Consider the following 21,725-nt stretch of genomic DNA (forward strand, 5'->3'; position numbering starts at 1 on the left):
TAGGTGTAAAGAGAAAAGGTTGAATTTTAATCACAGCATTGTATTTGCATTGATCAGGTCGGACGTACAATGACTTGAACCAGTATCCGGTGTTCCCGTGGGTCCTCACCAACTACGAGAGCGAAGAGCTAGATCTCAGCCAGCCGTCCAACTACAGGGACCTCTCTAAAGTAAGTCTAACACGCAATAATGTATATGCCTGTATAATGTGCATGGAATCAGTTCCCAGAGTCTTGACGTCATAAAATTGACATGATATAATAAATTTTTACATTATTTTATTTATTTATTTAAACTTTAATGCATAGTGAAACTATGTATTGTACATATGGTTTAACCGTGAAGCAGTTGTGTTTGCAAGGCTGTGTTTCGGTTTGAAGGGTGCGATATGGCGTGAATTTACAGGGTACAGAGGAATAACACTCGAATCCTCAGGAATGGCAACGCATGGGGGGTATCATGGGAGAAACAGTATACTCTGTTATGTCCATGGTACTGCTCATGTCTATAGGCGACGGTTACCACTTTCCATCAAGTGGGCCGTCAGCTTGTTTGCCATTCTAAGTTGTATAAAAAAAAACTTTTTTTTTCGATAATTTGTTGGTGTCAATTTTATTAATGTGAAATCGATATCTCAAGAAAACGTTGAAAATGTTTTTTCTTCTTTACAGCCCATTGGTGCTCTGAACCCGAGCAGACGCGCTTACTTCGAGGAACGGTACAACACATGGGAGCACGAGTCCACGCCGCCCTTCCACTACGGAACCCACTACTCGACCGCCGCGTTCGTGCTTAACTGGCTCGTCAGGATTGTAAGTAATACCTTCGTCATTTGGTAATTTTTTTAAGATTTTTTTTTATGGTTTGCGGTACAGTATTTAAGGCATCCCGTCCTCAATATTGGATACGGGTGACGGAATGCCTATACAAGAGGGTACACGGTGGGCGCAGTTTAGACGCAATATTTGAGGAGCTTTAAGAAGGTACTATGGCGGGATACTGCAACAAAAAAAGAGTATGTGGTCGGCCCCCGAACTGGCGACCTCTGCTGTCTACCGGTCTCCAGTCTTTTCATCGATGATAATAGAATAGTAACTCCGCCTGCGCTGTCGGTATACGCTAAAGTGTCCACTTATGAAGGATGTAGGTGAGGATGAAAGCAAGCTGGGTACAGAGGAATAACACCTGAGTCCTCAGGAATGGCAACGCATGGGGAGTATCATGGGCGAAACAGTATACTCTGTTATGTCCATGGTACTGCTCATGTCTATAGGCGACGGTTACCACTTACCATCAGATGGGCCGTCAGCTTGTTTGCCATTCTAAGTTGTATAAAAAAAAAAGTTACAACGTCGTGCATCAACCTTGAAAAAAGGTGTAAAGAATTTTCTTCAGTGATTCTACGCACGCGTAATACCCCTGGTATTGCAGACGTTCCAAGCTCACCATCAGGTGGGCCGTATGCATGTTACCACCTCAGTGGTATAAAAAAAATCAACTAAATATTAGCAAAGATAGTTTCTGAGTAGGTTATAGTATATTGATAGCAATGGAAATGCTAGATTCCATTAAAAACAATTCTCATTTCCCATTCTTCTCAGAGATTTGGGTGCGAACAAGATTTGATTCTTGTTATAACTGCCACTGATCATGTCATCGCTACTTTTTAGTGAACATTTGTCATTATTGATTTTTGTGGTGAGTGATATGGGAGCTGAAATAATTGAGTTTTAAATTCCACAAATCTGGTAGGTGCATAGATATAAAAATTGGTGCTACTGAAAATCTGCGTCGTGTTCGAAAGAACATGGCATATGCCTAAATGATACCATTTTAGTGTATTTCTTTTGATTTTTGTTTATTGTTAAATATTTTCGTAATTACTTGTTTAAATTAAACACTAAATAAATATTTCTTTACTATAAGTAGCCTATGTCCTTTCTCACAGTTCAGTGATTTTGATGTAACAGACACATTTCCCTTCACTGCTCTGCTCCTATTGATCGTAGCGTGATGAAAGTATACTATAAATAATGAAGCATAATTATATCAAAACGATAAAATCAATTGAGTATATAAAAATAAACAGACAGACAAAAATTTTACTGATTGCATTTTAGCATCAGTATCGATCACTAATCACCCGCTGATAATTATTTTGGTAATATATTTCATGTACAGAATTGACCTCTCTACAGATTTATTATGAGTATAGATTTCTTTCGTTCTTAATTTGTAGACTTTATAACCAAATAGTTTTTGTATTGTTTAACTATACAGTCTTCATAACAAGATTTGCCCATTTTCAACTGATCTTTCAAATGTACAATTCAATGAATGGCCCCTCCAATCGCAGAATCATAAATTCAAAACGACAACCAACTTTACACATGAAATTAAACATGACATAGCGTTCTGACAAAGATTATGTATTTTTTTATACAACTTATAATGGCAAACAAACTGACGGCACACCTGATGGAAAGTGGTAACCGTTGCCTATAGACATGAGCAGTACCATGTACATAACAAAGTATACTGTTTTGCCCATGATACCCCCCATGCGTTGCCATTCCTGAAGACTCAAGTGTTATTCCTCTGTACCCTGTAAATTCACGCCATATCCCACCCTTCAAACCGGGAGGGGAAAGGGATTGTTAGTAATGGAGACTGAGAATCCCATTGCTAACAATATACCCAACCAGGTCGAGCTCCTCGCGATTCTCCCTGGAAACTATCATGGTTAATTCCTGATGAATTCATCATGATGGGCTAACTGGCCTGTTTTCTTTCTCATCTATCACCCTTCACTGGTGCTCCGCCAACGTATCCCGTTAGCGCAGACGGGATTACCATACCATTTTCACCCATCAAAAAAACCCTTCAAACCAAAACACAGCCATACAAAGACTTTACGGTTGAAACAAAAATGGAATAGAGGTACCCAAGCAAACGACTTTTGTACAAAATTTCCCTCTGGTAAATTAATGCATTGAGGAAGTATTTTCATAATTTATTTACGACACTTATTTTTGTAATATTATACTATATAACTGGTTTATTATAATGTCTTGTTGATAACGAGACTCCTTATAGTATAAAGATCACACGATGCATGCAACTTCTGCATCACTTGCATCACGTGTCTGATGAAACGGGTCGACTTGTTTCTGATAATGCTAACGGCATGGAAAATAGGTACGCCTTTTCCTGTTATATGTTAATTATCTTTAATCACATTGAGAAAACGATTAAGTATGAGTTGGGCTCGTGCTCTGAGGATCCCGAGCTAAAATTTTACTTAAGTGAAAAAAATTTTTTTTAAAAAATGTTACGTATTCCACTGCAGGGCAAAAGCCTAAACTTTATATCTACATACGTCTTTATTTAGGACTTGGTTGAAGCATGTGCTCCCTTGATTAACGATTGTTATGGTTAAATAGTCGACCCACTTGCGCTTCATTACATTTTTCCAAAAGTATATGTAGGTACATATTTAAACATATATTTCAACTAGAAGTAATACGAAATATAAAAATAAAACTGATGTTGTATTGACGAAACTATAAAATGTTAAAAAAATTCTGGACATTTCTCGTAATAGTTTTATGCACAAAAATTTATTTTGATTTTTAGAACTGACACATCATGGCCATAAATGGTATACATATGTTATCGTTTGAAAATTGGAACATGCATTCATGTTGATTTCCTATTAAAGTTCAGACCGTGCTATGGTAGATATATGAAAACGCCCTTACTGGGCATCCTGTTGTGAACATAAAATCTCCAGTCCGTTATAATAAATTAGAATGAACATTAATGAGAGAATCCTTAAAGCGAAACGTCAAAACAATCGCATAATTTCTCGGTGACAATAGCGCGCACGTGCGCTTGCGCATCCAAACATCTCAATAGGATGCGACAAGCGACGGATAAGGCAAAAAGTTGAAAGCTTCAGCGGCGTCCTGAGTCCAAAATAGACTATGAGTGCATGTCTTTTTTATGTTAATTGCGTACTTTACCGACTATTTGCCGGCTTTATTTCTGTAGTTTCACTTAATGCTTCAATCGTTCTTGTATTTGTTGTGATATTGAAATACCAATGAACTTGTATAACGTATTTTTTTTTTTTATTGTTTATTAACGTCATGTCAATTCTACAAACGTTGTCCTATTCAAATTTCGTTTTTTTTCTTTTTTGTTTCCTAAAATCTTAATTCGACTATAATATTAATATTTATAAAGGATATCTTGCTAAATCTTACCTCCTGAGTCCTATCACGTTGAACTCTAATCATCATCATCATCATCTCAGCAATTTTCTGTCCACTGCTGAACATATGCCTCCCCCATACACTAGGAAGGGTCTTTTTTTTATATACAACTTAGAATGGCAAACAAGCTGACGGCCCACCTGATAGAAAGAGGTAACCGTCGCCTATAGACATAAGTAGTACCGTGGACATAACAGAGTATACTGTTTCGCCCATGATACCCCCCATGCGTTGCCATTCCTGAGGATTCAGATGTTATTCCTCTGTACCCAGTAAATTCATTCAAACCGAAACACAGCCATGCAAAGACAACTGTTTCACGGTTGTAACACGAATGGGACAGAGGTACCAAAGCAATCGACTTTTTTACAAAGTCTCCCTCGTGAACCACCTGCATCCATTGACTGCCTACAATGCATTTGAGTTGAACTCTAATAACACCATACCAGAATTACAGTCGTAATATATATTTTAAATTAACCTCTGTCTTACAGGAACCGATGACGACGATGTTCCTGGCGCTGCAGGGCGGCAAGTTCGATCACCCCAACAGACTGTTCTCGTCCATCGCGCTGTCCTGGAAGAACTGCCAGAGGGACACGTCTGATGTCAAAGTATGTATCGCCTATTATTATTTGATGTTTAAGCTATATTATGTTGGAGAGACTTGTAACACTGCGACATGTTTAGACCATTTTTGCGGGATAAAAATAGAATGATAATCTGGTAGTATTGTTTTATTGTTACCCTATTCCCTTTGGCCGCAACAGAATATCAGTGCTTTGCTCTTTTGAGGGCGAAGCAATAAACTGAGTTGTGACCACACTGCATTGTTATGGTACACGCACAAAAGGAAAAATTGTACTTGGCTTTATGTATTTTTTAATCATATCTCTTATCTCGCTTTTATATCTCGCTTTCTCGTTTATGTATATCTGTATCTCTTATAATTTGTGTGCTGTAAGTAATGCAAAGAAATTATCTATCTGTCTATCTATCTATCTGTCTATCTATCTATCTGTCCATCTATCTATCTATCTGTCTATCTATCTATCTGTCCATCTATCTATCTGTCCGTCTATCTATCTATCTGTCTATCTGTCCATCTATCTATCTGTCCGTCTATCTATCTATCTGTCTATCTATCTATCTGTCCATCTATCTATCTGTCCATCTATCTATCTGTCCGTCTATCTATCTATCTGTCCATCTATCTATCTGTCCGTCTATCTATCTATCTGTCTATCTGTCCATCTATCTATCTGTCCGTCTATCTATCTATCTATCTATCTGTCTGTCTATCTATCTGTCCATCTATCTATCTGTCCATCTATCTATCTGTCCATCTATCTATCTATCTGTCTATCTATCTATCTGTCCATCTATCTATCTGTCCGTCTATCTGTCTATCTGTCTATCTGTCCATCTATCTATCTGACCGTCTATCTATCTATCTGTCTATCTGTCCATCTATCTATCTGTCCATCTATCTATCTGTCCATCGATCTATCTGTCCATCTATCTATCTGTCCATCTATCTATCTGTCCGTCTATCTATCTGTCCGTCTATCTATCTATCTGTCTGTCTATCTATCTGTCCATCTATCTATCTGTCCGTCTATCTATCTGTCCATCTATCTATCTGTCCATCTATCTATCTGTCCATCTATCTATCTGTCCATCTATCTATCTGTCCATCTATCTGTCCATCTATCTATCTATCTGTCCATCTATCTATCTATCTGTCCATCTATCTATCTGTCCGTCTATCTATCTATCTGTCTATTTGTCCATCTATCTATCTGTCCGTCTATCTATCTATCTGTCTATCTGTCCATCTATCTATCTATCTGTCCGTCTATCTATCTGTCCATCTATCTGTCCATCTATCTATCTATCCATCTATCTATCTGTCCGTCTATCTATCTATCTGTCTATCTGTCCATCTATCTATCTATCTGTCCGTCTATCTATCTGTCCATCTATCTGTCCATCTATCTATCTATCCGTCTATCTATCTATCTGTCTATCTGTCCATCTATCTATCTATCTGTCCATCTATCTGTCCCACTATCTATCTGTCCATCTATCTATCTGTCCATCTATCTATCTGTCCATCTATCTATCTGTCCATCGATCTATCTGTCCATCTATCTATCTGTCTATCTATCTATCTGTCCGTCTATCTATCTATCTATCTCTCTGTCTATCTATCTGTCCATCTATCTATCTGTCCGTCTATCTATCTATCTGTCTATTTGTCCATCTATCTATCTGTCCGTCTATCTATCTATCTGTCTATTTGTCCATCTATCTATCTGTCCGTCTATCTATCTATCTGTCTATCTGTCCATCTATCTATCTATCCATCTATCTATCTGTCCATCTATCTATCTATCTGTCTATCTGTCCATCTATCTATCTGTCCATCTATCTATCTATCTGTCTATCTGTCCATCTATCTATCTATCCATCTATCTATCTGTCCGTCTATCTGTCTATCTGTCCATCTATCTATCTGTCCGTCTATCTATCTATCTGTCTATTTGTCCATCTATCTATCTGTCCGTCTATCTATCTATCTGTCTATTTGTCCATCTATCTATCTGTCCGTCTATCTATCTATCTGTCTATCTGTCCATCTATCTATCTGTCCATCTATCTGTATCTATCTGTCTGTCTATCTATCTATCATTTACAAAGTACAGACAACAATGGCAAATGTTTATGAAAATTGATAGATTCTTAAACAGTGGTGTTTAGCTCACCATTAAGACGAGTTGCTCAACATGCGTCCCTTGTATAACGTTCTCTTCGTTTCGATTTACTTTACCAAGGTCTTGTCACTGCAAATTATGTTTTTACAAAAAGTGATCAATTCACATCGGGGGCGATTCGCTCCGTTACTGGCGTAGGCCTCATTTTGTGCCACTAGCAAATTAAGTTATAAGCTTACAGCTATTGAATATAAAATTGTTATAATTGTTATAACCTATAACTCCCTGACTTATTATTTTATTTATTTATTTATTTTTAAGAAAACATACAGCTTGATTCAATTAATACATAGTCAAATTACATAGTAATTTTTTTCATTTTATAAACCTTTTTTGTAAATGTAACAATGTAACATCACTTTCTTCCACGCACAACCATTCTTTGGAATCAACTTCCAGCAGCAGTATTTCCGAACCGATACGACAACATAACCTTCAAGAAAAGAGTATATTCCTTTTTAAAAGGCCGGCAGCACACCTGCAATGCCTATGGTAGTATAATGGTAGTCACTTACCATCAGGTGAGCCGCATGCTCGTTTGTCCCCTACGTTGTAAAAAAAAATGTTTGCTGAATAAACCAGTATTTATTTATTTATAATTGGTTATAGATTATTGTAATATAGTTATAGGTTATACTCGTTGCTTTATTTCACAACTCATGATAGCCCCAAGATCATTTTAAAGTACTTTGTAAATTTAAACAGTATTATATAAGTAAAGTGTATAAGTGTGTAACATTACAAATTAATGATGCCTTTGTCTGTACATATATTACTTATGGAAAGGATTAAACAGAGTTTCTTGTTTTTTTTTTTTTATTATAAAACTTAGAATGGCAAACAAGCTAACGGCCCATCTGATACTGATCCGGATCTGATCAATTCTGCGTAATAAATAATTATAAATGATTCCTTTATAACTTCTATATTTATTTTGTCTTATAATTTTTGCATCATTTTAATGCATTTTATTTATAAAATAATACATAAGTTGACAACCCATTTGACGAAAATTGGTAACCATCGCCTATAAACATGAGCAGTGTCATGGACATAACAGAGTATACTGTTTCGCCCATGATATCCCCCATGCGTTGCCATTCCTGAGGACTCAGGTGTTATTCCTCTGTACCATGTAAATTCATGTAAAAATGTAAAATAATGCGATAGTGTCACAAGAAATTACCACGCAAAGATATATTAAAAAGTAAATTTTTTTTATACAACTTAGAATGGCAAACAAGCTGACGGCCCATCTGATACAAAGTGGTAACCGTCGCCTATAGACTAAATTTAATAAACAGTTTATATTTCCGTAACAGAGTTTAGTCTCGCTCTAGTGCCAGTCGACATTAAATATTGCGTTTCGCTGAAAATCATCGCGAGCATCGGACCAGAGATTGTTGCTTAACCCTGTTAATGCTTACGTAGCGGCAAAATCGCGACACAATGCCCGCCGGCGCGGCGGCGGCGGGTTAACGATCTCTGTTGGCAAACCTCCCGTACCTACCTCACCTAGCTGTCGTGGTCGACGCCAATTTTTTATCGCGAACATGTTCATCTAGTTTCTTCTTCAAATATTTGGTTCGTGATTAGGAAATGTGTATTAAGCTTAATGTAATTGACTTCAGTAATGGGTCTCAAATCGTGGTCTCGACATCTTCCAAGTTTATGGACCGTCTGTCGTGTCTGATATATCTTCCACTAGTATCATCGAATTAAAGACAAAATTCGTTTCTTTTGGCGAGCTAGCAACAGAGGGAGACTTTGTGCAAAAGTCGATTGCTTGAGTACCTCTGTCCCATTCCTGTTTCTACCGTGAAGTTTTGTAAATAAATATATAATTTCATTTGCATCCATTCTACTTTAAGTGTATAACTATATAGAAGGGGGGGGAGGGAAGGGCGTGCCTGCCCGGATGTCCTCTAAACTAGGACAAGTCCGGGGAAACCCAAACGGATGACAACCCTACCTGTGGACAATATACATACGTATTACGTACTTTGCTCTGTGAACTCTACAATAATATGTACGTAACCTGAGACGAATTATAGCTACTGTTACTATACCCAAAAATGATCATTTAAATAAAATAATACAATAAAATATATGTGATTAACAAATTCGTCACAAGATATTCAATTTTTCAGTTGCAATTAAGTAAAGTTTATCTGGAGGTCAAATTCGACACACCATTGGCCAATCATTATTGTATCATAATTAAACTGCGTAGAAATAACTCGAAAATTTTGAATAACAATATAAACAGAAATACCTTTTTCCTGTTTGCGGAATTGAAACACAAAACTACCAGAGGGAGACTTTGGACAAAAGTCGTTTGCTTGGCCACCTCTGTCCCGTTCGTGTTTCTACCATGAAGTAGTTGATCGCATGGCTGTGTTTCGGTTTGAAGGGTGGAATATGGCAGTGAATTGACAAAGTACAGAGGAATAATAGCTGAGTCCTCAGGAATGGCAACGCATGGGGGGTTTCATGGGCGAAACAGTGTACTCTGTTATGTCCATGACACTGCTCATGTCTATAGGCGACGGTTACCACTTACCATCAGATGGGTCGTCAGCTTGTTTGCCATTCTAAGTTGTATAAAAAAAAAACAAAAACAAATACTTTTTCGTTTTGTTCTTTTCCGACACTTCTGTTGATAATGGAATGGTAACCCCGCCCACGCTATCGGTTTACACTGGCGGGGCATCAGTGACGGATGACAAATGAGAATTAAAGAGCAGATCAGTTAGCTCATCATGGTAAATATACCTGAAATTCAGCACGATGATTTCCAGGGGAGACCACGTGGAGGTCGACCTGACGGGTTACAGAACACGCAGTATTTTTTAATGGGTGATAATGGTATGGTAACCCCGTCTGCGCTATAGTATACAATGACGGGGCACCAGTGACAGATGACTGATGAGGATGAAAGCAGGTTAGTTAGCCCATCCTGACGAATTCAACTAGAATTAGTCACGATGGTTTCCAGGGAGAACCACGTGGAGGTCGACTTGACAATATACCCATATTGCTAGTAATGGGGCTACTTGATTTCATTACTAACAATCCCTTTCCCCCCGAACACGCAGTATTTGCAATGTAGGAGAGGTACATAGAAGAAAACATCTCGCCATTTATCAATGCGTTAACAATTTAAGATTCTTATTATTTCGGGCTAATAAATACCAGGCACACATAAGAAGGAGGTAGTATCGTACAGACTAAGCTTAGATTAACGTTCTGTATTTACAGAATAGAATTTTAATAGAACAGAATACAGTGCATCAATTTATTGCTATTTTGTTCCCTTAGTGTCCGTTTCACATAGACCGGCCCGAAGAGGGAACCAGATTTTGATAGTGCTTGTTGAAAACTGTCAAAAAAGTGTGACATGCAAAAATAAACCTTATTTTATTTATCTTAAATTCTATTTTAAATGTGATCAAAATCTGTGTCCTATCCGAGCCGGTTTATGTAAATGAACACTAAGTCGCCTCTCACGATATCCTGGAAATGGAAAATAGTGTTTACAAGCCGTATTTTTACTCTCACAACTAAATACTGTAAGTACATGTCTTTAATTTATCAATGTATATAAATAATAAAAATAATCTGTCTGTTTTTCGCCAGGAGTTGATCCCAGAACTGTTCTTCCTGCCGGAGATGCTGGTGAACAGCTCAGGCTACCGGCTCGGTATCCCGGAGTCGCCGTCCGGCGACGTGATCCTGCCGCCCTGGGCATCCTCCGCCGAGGAGTTCGTCAGGATCAATAGGATGGCGCTAGAGTCAGAGTTCGTCAGTTGCCAGCTGCACCAATGGATCGACCTTATATTCGGATATAAACAAAGAGGCAAGTTCTTTGCGGAAACACGCACTTCTCCATAAATTACTACTATAAATACATACTAACGATTTCATCGAATACAACTCTGTTTTTCAGTCTCTATGTTTTTTTTTTTGATGGGTGAAAATGGTATGGTAACTCCGCCTGCGCTAACGGGATACGCTAGCGAGGCACTAGTGAAGGGTGATAGATGAGAATGAAAACAGGCCAGTTAGCCCATCGTGATGAATTCATCAGGAATTAACCATGATAGTTTCCAGGTCTAACTGAAAGAGGCATACCGTATACTTGATTGCCATGTCAGTGTCATCGTCATTTTAAACCGCAGTTAAAATCTGCCTTATGAACTACTGAAACACAAAGTATCAGCACCAAATTTCATGAAGATTGGTTGAGGCTGTTAAGACGCCAAGAAGTAACAAATAAACAAACTCACTTTCACATTTACGTGAATCAGTATATAAAATATATATTAAATTAGGATATAAGTTATCGGTGTACCAAATTTCATTTAAATCCCTTCAGTAGTTTTTGTGTGAAAGAGTAACAAACATCCACCCATTCTGACAAACTTTTACATTTTTAATAGTAGATAGTGGATTGGTAGGATCGGCAGGATTGGTAAAAAAAGATATATTAACCTAGAACAAACCCAAGTGGCGTAACTATACCATTTGGGGCCTGTGGCAAATTCTTTTAATGGGGCCCTCTCAATAAAAAATACTTTTCACGTAAAATGAAATACTCGGGTACAATGCAAAAATATCTGAGCTCGCGGCCTCTTAAGCTGGGGCCCTTTTGGGTCGGGGGCCCGTGGTATTTTGCCAGCCCTGCCACTCTATTATTACGCCACTGATAAAACCCTATACCAAACATGGTAATAAGTTATTCTTCTTTCTCACTATAGCCTAATAATAATACAGTCAATTATATCAGTTTTAATAAAGTTTATTTCAAAGAGAACTATTAACCGTCGCCACCAGGACCCGAAGCCGTACGAGCCACGAACGTGTTCTACTACCTCACCTACGAGGGTGGGGTGCGGCTCGACCAGATCACGGAGCCTGTGACGCGGGCTGCCGTCGAGGACCAGATCCGCAGCTTCGGGCAGACGCCGGCGCAGCTGCTGAGCGAGCCGCACCCGCCGCGCGCCTCCACCATGCACCTGGCGCCGCTCATGTTCGCGGCGGCGCCCGACGACGTGTGCCTCCGGCTCAAGCTGCCCTCCAACGCGGCCGTCGTCCACGTCTCCGCCAACACGTACCCGCAGCTCGCCATGCCCGCCGCTGTCACTGTGAGTCGTGCTTATTTAGTTACTAGCGGCCCGTCCCGCCTTCGCGCGGGTGGACATTTTTACATTTTAAAAAGTGATTATAGTGCCATAACGATAATAGTTGGGCATAATATAATAATATCCGGAAGTTTTTTTGTAGTTATTGATATTTTCTTCAATATTGTAGAACATACTTTTGTTCTATCATCAATAGTTTCCGCAACGCACGCGACGAAAAATATTTTATAGCATTTTTTTACACCTTGAGTTACGTTACTAAAGTTTTAGTAAAGATCCCTAATCTTTTCTAACAATAAATATAGCCTGTGTTACTCAGGATGAATGTAGCTTTCTAATGGTGTAGTTTTTGAGTTTATTCATTGCAAACATACACACAAAAAACCAAATATTTTCTCTTTATAATATTAGTGTAGATGATATTATTTTAATATTTAAGTCTTCACTATTTGTATGATTGTTACCTTAGTATAACTTATCACTTACCTGTGAGAGCTGTATACGCCTCTAATTGATATATTCGTCTAGCCTTAAGCTTACTTCTAACATTGTACCTAATCTGTTTAATTATTGTGAACATATAACTGATTTATCTTTTATAAATAAATAAATATACAGGGTGACTCCACGTGGTTCCCCCTGGAAACCATCGTGAACAATTCTTGTTGAATTCGTCACGATATGCTAACTGACCTGCTTCATCCTCACTTATCATCCTTCACTGGTGCCCCGCCGGTGTATACCGATAGCGCGGGTGGGGTTACCATTCCATTATCACCTATTAAATATATATATATATATATATATATATATATATATATATATATATATATATATATATACAGGGTGAAAGACACAGGTTGGCCAATGAAAACAGCTGATTCAAATAAATTATTTGAATGAGATGGCAGATTATGTTCCCACCATAAATGCACTACATTTATATATAATCAACGATTCTTAGTTTTGTCGCTGCGCAATGTGTTCGTAATTTTACGATCCACACGACACAAAATACCTACAGTACACGGTCGATGGCGCTTCTTCGTACGCTTGTGGCGTTGACCTTAGACGGCTGATTCCGCGCGTCGTAGTAGGATTTTCATACGAATATTACATTGCTGCTTTATAATATTTCATAGTGTTTCACTATAAAATATGATTTTTTCTTTATAATATTATATTTTAATTTAAAATCAGGTAAAAGTTTTAAATTTTCCGGAAAGAATTTCCACTGGTTTTCAGTTAAGAGTAATCTGAATCCAGTATTTCAGTTTTTTTTCCGACCTTTCCTTTACACTCTGTATAATCGTTTTAATCATTCTGGTCAACATTTTGTATTATATTTAGAATATCAAGTATGCCGTCGTTCATAAACACAGATATCGCCGAATATCCGTGATATCTTTGGATGTGTTGTCATCTCTAATAAATATATACCAGAGGGAGACTTTTGTACAAAAGTCGATTGCTTGGGTACCTCTGTCCCATTCGTGTTTCAACCGTGAAGCAGTTGTGTTTGCATGGCTGTGTTTCGGTTTGAAGGGTGGGATATGGCGTGAATTTACTGGGTACAGAGGAATAACACCTGAGTCCTCAGGAATGGCAACACATAGGGGGTATCATGGGCGAAACAGTATACTATGTTATGTCCATGGTACTGCTCATGTGTATAGGCGACGGTTACCACTTTCCATCAGGTGGGCCGTCAGCTTGTTTGCCATTCTAAGTTGTATAAAAAAAAAAAAAACTATGTAGTTAAGTTTCTTTACTCCCCTTGGATCTTTCAAAGCGAAAAACAGCCATATAAGCACAGCTGCTTAAAGACAGAAACACGAGTAGACGAGAGGCACTCATGCCATCCATACCCATACTCTCATTCCAACTTTTGTATAAACACTTTCTATGGTACAAATATGTTCTAAAGACTAACCTACTACACTTAAGAGACCCTATTACGCCCCATATTAACAAAGTATAATCACGGAGTGTCCATTCTGTACTAAACAATAAACACTCCGTGCCGCTCTCTGCGATCAGACCCCACCTCCACTCAAATACGTGTCAGCACGCAAACTTTATTTTCCCGCGTCAACCGTAACAACAGACTCGGCCGTTGTCACATGTTGATAGTAGATGTTAATAGTTTCTGTAGTTGTGACAAGCGCGGATTGTAATAAAATGTCCGGGGAGAGCCTGTACAGCACTACCTGCCCCGGACCTGTGCGAATGCGTATCGATGTAGTACCGTAATGAGGCTCGTGGTGTGGCAGGTGAGCGCGGCGCGTGCGTTCGCGGCGCACCGCTGGGTGGGCGGCGGCTGCGCGCACGCCGGCCACCACGCGCACCACGCGCACCCGCCGCCGCCCGCGCACCCGCTCCTCATGGACCCCGTGTGGGGTGAGTACGCTGTACGCTCTGCATTGCTAGGGATCCTATTCGTTAAGTGTATGTGTTCAGGGTGAGTAGAAAATCCGCGCAATCCAAGTACCCGCCGCCGTCAGTGCCACTCTTATTCGGGAACCCGGTCTGAAGTAAGTAACGACTCAACGCTATCTAAGCATTGGCCATAGCCCATGCACTCGCTGATCAAAACACAGTTTAAGGTATGTATCTGGGTATCTATCTCAAGGAACGACAAAGTAACACTCCCTGAATTCCTTGATTAAATTTTTCTTTAGTATGATTTTCATACTAAACAAAAATTGGAGAAATAAGACGAAATATTATTCAGTCACTTGATCTCGCTACACTTGATATAAAAGGTGACTGGAATATGTGTTTTTAGCATGACATCCATCTTAGTTCAGACAACGCTTAAATGCAGTTCAGAGATCCCAAGTTCTGAAATTTTCAAATTCATGTATGAATTGATTAAAAAATGGTCGTCACTTGCTTAGTGCCTTAGTGACCGTCGTGGTTAACGAAGTTGACTGAGAATCTTCTTACGAATCAACGTGTGGTTAATAACTGTGTGCGTTGTGGTTGCAGCTGCGGGCGGTGCGGCGGCGCTGGCGCGGCGGCAGCTGGGCGACAACTTCTCGCAACGCGTGCGCGCGCGCTCCAATTGCTTCGTCACCACCGTCGACTCGCGCTTCCTCATCGCCGCCGGCTTCTGGGACAATAGCTTCCGCGTTTTCTCTACAGAGACCGGTACCATATTCTGTTCACTACCTCTTAACTTAAAGCTTTTAGCTCGCGTGAATTTATGATCTATTATATTCTTTAATGTACAATTTAAAATGATGAGTTTAAAAATCAACTTTTTGTGCTGATCGTACGAATGCATCTCTGTAAATCGTTTTAAACAACTTTGTACTGTTTGCACTGACAGCCAAGATAGTACAAATAATATTCGGCCACTACGGCGTGGTGACGTGCGTGTCGCGCTCCGAATGCAACATCACCTCCGACTGCTACATCGCATCCGGCTCCGAGGACTGCACCGTCCTGCTCTGGCACTGGTATGCTTTTACCTATTCGTCTTATTTATGATTTTAATGAGTTTAAAAAGCTGCATAGCAAACTTTGACATGTGATAGAGGCATCTGATGAGATTTAGAAAAAGTCAACAATTAAGCATTGTAGGCTACATTAAAAATATTATATTCTGCTTTTCTATAGAATTAAATCCATTATTTCTATTAAACTATCCTTTAAATGATTTAGTATAAAAAAGATTAAAGTAAATTAAACTCCCTTATATAAAATCGAAAAGGGAATATTGCAACGCTACATTCCCTTTTCGATGTTTGGTCATTTGGAGAAGATGGATAAAAGAACTACGAAAGAGATTTATCGAATAAGAATGAATGGAGATTTCAGTAGTAGTAGTCGATCAAATAGGTATTGTGCAGAAGGGCCAAATTAAAAGTGCCCGTAACCAGCGAGCGTGTATGAAAAGTTTGATGAATGTGGAAGAAGCGAAAGAGGTTTGTTTGAATCGAAGCATTTGGCGTTCCATTGTTTCTGCCTACATTAATGGGAGACAGGCGTGACAGATATGTATGTATGTATTTAAACTCCCTTATCTTATTAATTTAAAATCTATTGTAGTAGACTATTTCAGCTGTTGAAGGCTTTTGTCTTTTTGAATATAAATCGTAAGTTAGTAAGTGGCGATGCTTGCAGGTCGGCGCGGCACGGCGGCATCGTGGGCGAGGGCGACACGCCGGCGCCGCGCGTGTCGCTGACGGGGCACGACGCGCCGCTCGCCGCCGTGCTCGTGTCCGCCGAGCTCGGCCTCGTCATCTCCTGCTCGCTCAGTGAGTACGCCGCCGCCCTACCGCCGCCCTCACTACCGCCGCCCTCACTACCGCCGCACTCGTGCTCGCCTGGTACCTCCGCCGGGTGCCCGGCCCCTCCCTCATACTTGGCAATTTTTGTTTATTTAACAAAATGTATTCAGAAAGATCGACCCCGTCTTTAGCTTCACCTTATTTTAATCATTTTCTATATTCCTTAGTAACTGATGCAGTAAAGTATTAATAAATAACCAAGGATCCAGTTTTCTGCCCGTTCTTTTCGGGTGAAACTGCTCTCCGTTAATTTGGTATTAGAATAAAAAAATAATATGTTATATTAATTAAATATAGATACGGCAAGGTACATTGCGTACATAAGTATATAGAATACTGAAAAAAAAACGAGTCAGCTAATTTGACAATTAGCTGACAAAAAGGTGCCCGTGTTTGAGTCTGAATGCTCTATTTATATAAAGTAAGTATGAATGTGGTGCGTGTGCGCAGATGGGCCGGTGCTGGTGCACACGACGTTCGGCGAGCTGCTGCGCGCGCTGCCGCCGGCAGAGGGCGTGGCGGGCCCGCGGCAGCTGGCGCTATCCCGCGAGGGCGTGGTCGTGGTGGCGTATGCGCGCGGCCACCTCGCCGCCTTCACGCTCAACGGCCGCCGCCTGCGCCACGAGACGCACAACGACAACTTCCAGGTGACCTTTGCCTTCCGGGGTATTATGGGATTGATAGAAGACAAATTGGATTTCTCTAACCAAATCAATAAATAAATTGTATTTTTATAAAATGTATATTTATCTTCAGTTTTATATTTATCAAAATGTGACTTTGGGAGTATTTTCAGGCATTAATTAACTAAAAATCAATGATTTATTTATTAAAACAATTCATTAATTATTAGTCATTTATTCAAAAACCAATGTACATTGTGTCTGAAATAAGAGATAAACATACAAAAAGCATTACATTAAATTGAATAATATAACCATCCGATAACAATAAATATATTTTACAATAAACAATGTCAACTTCATCTGTAAATATTGTATATATATATATATATATATATATATATATATATATATATATATATATCAAATTCATTTTTAATTATTTACATTAATCAAAAGTGCAGAAGTTATGAACGCAGTAATAACATTTCTCCAGTAAAAGGGGTTGTAATTTAATTAAAAAAATTGAGATTTTGTATAATTTTCAAGTAGACAGGTAATTAATTAAATATCACTACTGCTTGATGAGGTGTGCCAGTCGCCGAGATGTAGTGTGTGTATTGTGTGGCGTGTGCGCAGTGCCTGGCGCTGTCCCGCTGCGGCGAGTACCTGGTGTGCGGCGGCGACGCGGGCGTGGTGGAGGTGTGGCGCGCGGCGACGCTGGCGCCGCTGTACGCCTTCCCGCCCGCCGGCGCCCCAGTCACCTCGCTCGCGCTCTCGCACGACCAGAAGTCAGTGCCAATAGCACGCGCACTGCCACACGCATACACCCACACGCACACGCACACCCACACGCACACGCATACACCCACACGCACACGCACACCCACACGCATACGCATACACCCACACGCACACGCACAGCAACACGCACACGCACACCCACACGCACACGCACAGCCACACGCATACACCCACACGCACACTCATACACCCACACGCACACGCATACACCCACACGCACACGCATACACCCACACGCACACGCATACACCCACACGCACACGCACAGCCACACGCATACGCATACACCCACACGCACACGCACAGCCACACGCACACGCATACCCACACGCACACGCACAGCCACACGCATACACCCACACGCACAAGCATACACCCACACGCACACGCACACCCACACGCACACGCATACACCCACACGCACACGCACACCCACACGCACACGCACAGCCACACGCATACACCCACACGCACGCCGCACACGCACACGCACAGCGCACAGCACACGAACACTATACGCCGCACACACATGCGCACGCACACGTGTGCCGCACAGCCGCACGCATACACTCACACATACGCCGCACACACACACGCACTGCGCACAGTACACAGTACTCGAAACAACGCTGCCTTCACATGCTAATAGCAAAAAACAATCATTTTCTCTACATTCTCCTACTTTACTAGTTAATGAAAATAATTTCTCATTTCTGTCTATCGATTAGAACATCATTTCTCAATCGGGAAAGAGGAGGTCGCGTTTGTTATTAAAGGGGGTCGCAGTCTAAAATAATAAAAACTGAAAAATTTAGTTTAACGCAGCAATGCGCGACTTTACTAATTCGACTATTAATTATTCGCATTTGATGAGTTCTTGTTTTTTTTTTGGTCGTCACTTGTTATGGTAGTGGTGTAGTAATAATGGATAAAAGGGAAAGTAGTTTTTCATTAATCTCATTCAAATTCAATAAAACTATTAATTAAAAAAATATTATATAAAATATATCATAATTTTATAGTGACAGCGAAAGACTTTTTACTTAACTTTTTAGCTGTTTCGTTTATTTTTAAAAGTTTTATTAATTTTAAAAAGTTTTTTTTTTTTTTATACTACTTAGAATGGCAAACAAGCTGACGGCCCACCTGATGGAAAGTGGTAACCGTCGCCTTTTCTTCACAATACCAATCTATTATATTCTAATATATATATATATATATATATATATATATATATATATATATATATATATATATATATATATATATATATATATATATATATATATTAAGATTACACAATTTAATGTATTGTGAAGAACTGGTGTCTAAAGTAGGATAAACCTGTGTTACAGATCACCAGGTCCTCACCCCACGGTGTTGGCACTATTATACAATTTGATCTAGTTACATATATAATAACAAGATTAATATACATACCTAAGGTTACACAATTGATATATCCTACACACATTCACACAAACATAATTTTTTTTAATAATATTCTTATACTTTGTAATGTAAATAAATAAATTTAATACGTAATCTTTAATAAGCATTTCCGTGTCATCGTACGTCAGACTCAATAACCATGTTTTAAGTGCAGTTTTACAATTGAAGTACGAATATATGTTTAAAATTTTCAGGTTCCTGTTGGCCGGCCTCGAGAACGGCTCCCTGGTGGTGTTCCACATAGACTTCAACCGGTGGCACCACGAATACCAGCAGCGGTACTGAGCCACCGCACGCGCTAGTTTTAAATATTAACGGTCGCATGAATTGATCAAAACAGAACCGGTTCACGTACAGTAATGACCAAGTAATGTCCCCTTTATTATTATACTCCTAAAATAAATTTATTTGTACCCTCTCTCGTTCTATAATTTGTGTTCTTTTAACCAGAGTTTATGGTTAAATGTCAAAGATAACCTAATATATTTTGCCACAAGTATACTAGTTCTGATTTGATATTTCTGCGACTACAACATTCAATTACACACTCGTTATAGGAAAATCTAGTGAACCAGAATGGTGCCACCGTCGCGGTTGTTAGTAAATTACATTGTATTGTAACAGTAGGTAGGTAGCACATTGTCCAAACCATGAGTCCTGTTTGGTTTGACCGATGTGGTGAGCCGTACGTTAACTTTGCATGACCATAGCGTTGGGTGATGGAAACACTGATATTGTTCTTTAATCAAAATAAAAGTTGCCAGTCCATTAATAAAAAAGAAAATTAAGACAAAAATACTTTTTGTAATATAATTTATTGTATGTGAAATATCTAATCAATTAAATTATTCGCTGACTATAAATGTTATAAAGATGGATGATCTAAAAATAATTTTATTAAAGGACTCTATTAATAGGCATAATGTTGTCTGCAGTGTCTGTGAATATTGCAACACTAAACAATTTACATGTTGTCTAAATGAAACAAAATGACATTTATAACCTATTACCTTTTCCAGAGACAAAACGATCTCAATAAAAATAACATTCCATTAATTAAAAAAAAAATTGACTTATGCCATTTTGTTCCATGAGATTAGAGCAGTATTTTATTAATGCGTTACTTACATTTTTAGCGGCAGTTACTTATTATTTTAAGTGTAATTTTTTTTTTAATCTATTGACATTCCAATTTACGTATTATTAAACTCTTAGAACATTATAAATGTACTTAATAATTATTTTTGTTATACAATGTAATAATTTGTTCTATGTAAGAGTGCCATAGTGTAAGCGATTTTAATTCACTATAAACGTAAATCGGCAGCTTTATAATTTTTAATCGAAAGTATTTATTAATAAGATCTCGTAAATTGACGTCCATTATTGTGATTATCAACTATTTATCTGAGATTCTATGTACTTACCTATTAATATTTGACATACAGTGCAATATTTTATTTAATATCCTATTAACTTAATATTATTTCTACCACCATTATTAACTTAAGTAATTGCTATAAATTATCTTTATAAATTATAATATTTGAAAATATTGGTAAAGTTATGTAATATACTTAAGTTACGGAGCTCTTTAATGTGAAAGATTGTCAATGACAATTTTTTGCTAACAACAGGAATGGCTTCCTACTGTATTGTGACGTCACCTCTCAAAATGGAAGGTGAAAAAAAAAAAGAAATTTAATTTTTTTTAAATATCTCGAATTACTTACCCCTGTATTTTAAATTACTTCTTTTTATTAAATTACTTAAACAAGCGAATGTTAGTGCCGTTCCTATTTTTATTTTGCTCGCATTGTATGATATTTTCGACCATAAAGTATTTTGTGAATACATTCCGTTCTATCTGTGGTGATGGGTACAAGTACTTAAACTTTTAAAACTTTTATGCAAAATTGACATTGTTATTACCTTACTTAGTTTTTGATTTTTATTAAATGGTTATATTGAAATTATTTTTAGTTTCTTTTTTTATTTATTTAACCTTATTACCTATACGTTGGGGTTCCTTTTTTGTTATCCTTAATGTGTGATATTTTAACATAATATGACTTATATGATTATTAATTTGATATTTTCCAATGGGAAATAAAAACTGTATTGTGGATTAAGTAAACAATAAAAAAATAGTTTTATAGTATTGGAATTATCAGAATACATTTTACCCACATGTGCAGTGCTATAGAGGGCAAGCATAAACTTTCCAATGCTGTATAATTCACAAATCAGCAATTCAATGCATATTCTATAGTGGTAATGACAAAGTTACATACGGCCGCGTCTAATATAGCAACACAGCCGTTCCTTCGACGCTTCTAAAATTTTGCAT

The 21,725-nt window shown here is 38.5% G+C and overlaps 1 protein-coding gene across 1 annotated transcript in view; it reads left to right on the forward strand.

Moving 5' to 3' along the window:
- LOC113512204 (neurobeachin) overlaps positions 1 to 21,351 on the forward strand; it is a 520,131-nt gene extending 498,780 nt beyond the window's left edge. The window contains exons 44-55 of the mRNA XM_052896806.1: positions 58 to 170; positions 672 to 812; positions 4,772 to 4,891; positions 10,694 to 10,913; positions 11,891 to 12,201; positions 14,472 to 14,598; positions 15,190 to 15,351; positions 15,533 to 15,662; positions 16,330 to 16,463; positions 16,947 to 17,143; positions 17,759 to 17,910; positions 19,570 to 21,351. Of these exons, the coding sequence (XP_052752766.1) occupies positions 58 to 170; positions 672 to 812; positions 4,772 to 4,891; positions 10,694 to 10,913; positions 11,891 to 12,201; positions 14,472 to 14,598; positions 15,190 to 15,351; positions 15,533 to 15,662; positions 16,330 to 16,463; positions 16,947 to 17,143; positions 17,759 to 17,910; positions 19,570 to 19,660 (1,898 nt within the window). The 3' untranslated portion in view covers positions 19,661 to 21,351. The remainder of the gene's footprint in view (positions 1 to 57; positions 171 to 671; positions 813 to 4,771; positions 4,892 to 10,693; positions 10,914 to 11,890; positions 12,202 to 14,471; positions 14,599 to 15,189; positions 15,352 to 15,532; positions 15,663 to 16,329; positions 16,464 to 16,946; positions 17,144 to 17,758; positions 17,911 to 19,569) is intronic.
- The last annotated feature ends 374 nt before the right edge of the window (positions 21,352 to 21,725 follow it).

The sequence above is a fragment of the Galleria mellonella genome, unplaced genomic scaffold, assembly GCF_026898425.1.
Source record: "Galleria mellonella isolate WM207_F2 unplaced genomic scaffold, CSIRO_AGI_GalMel_v1 utg34, whole genome shotgun sequence".
NCBI classification, from domain to species: Eukaryota; Metazoa; Arthropoda; class Insecta; order Lepidoptera; family Pyralidae; genus Galleria; species Galleria mellonella.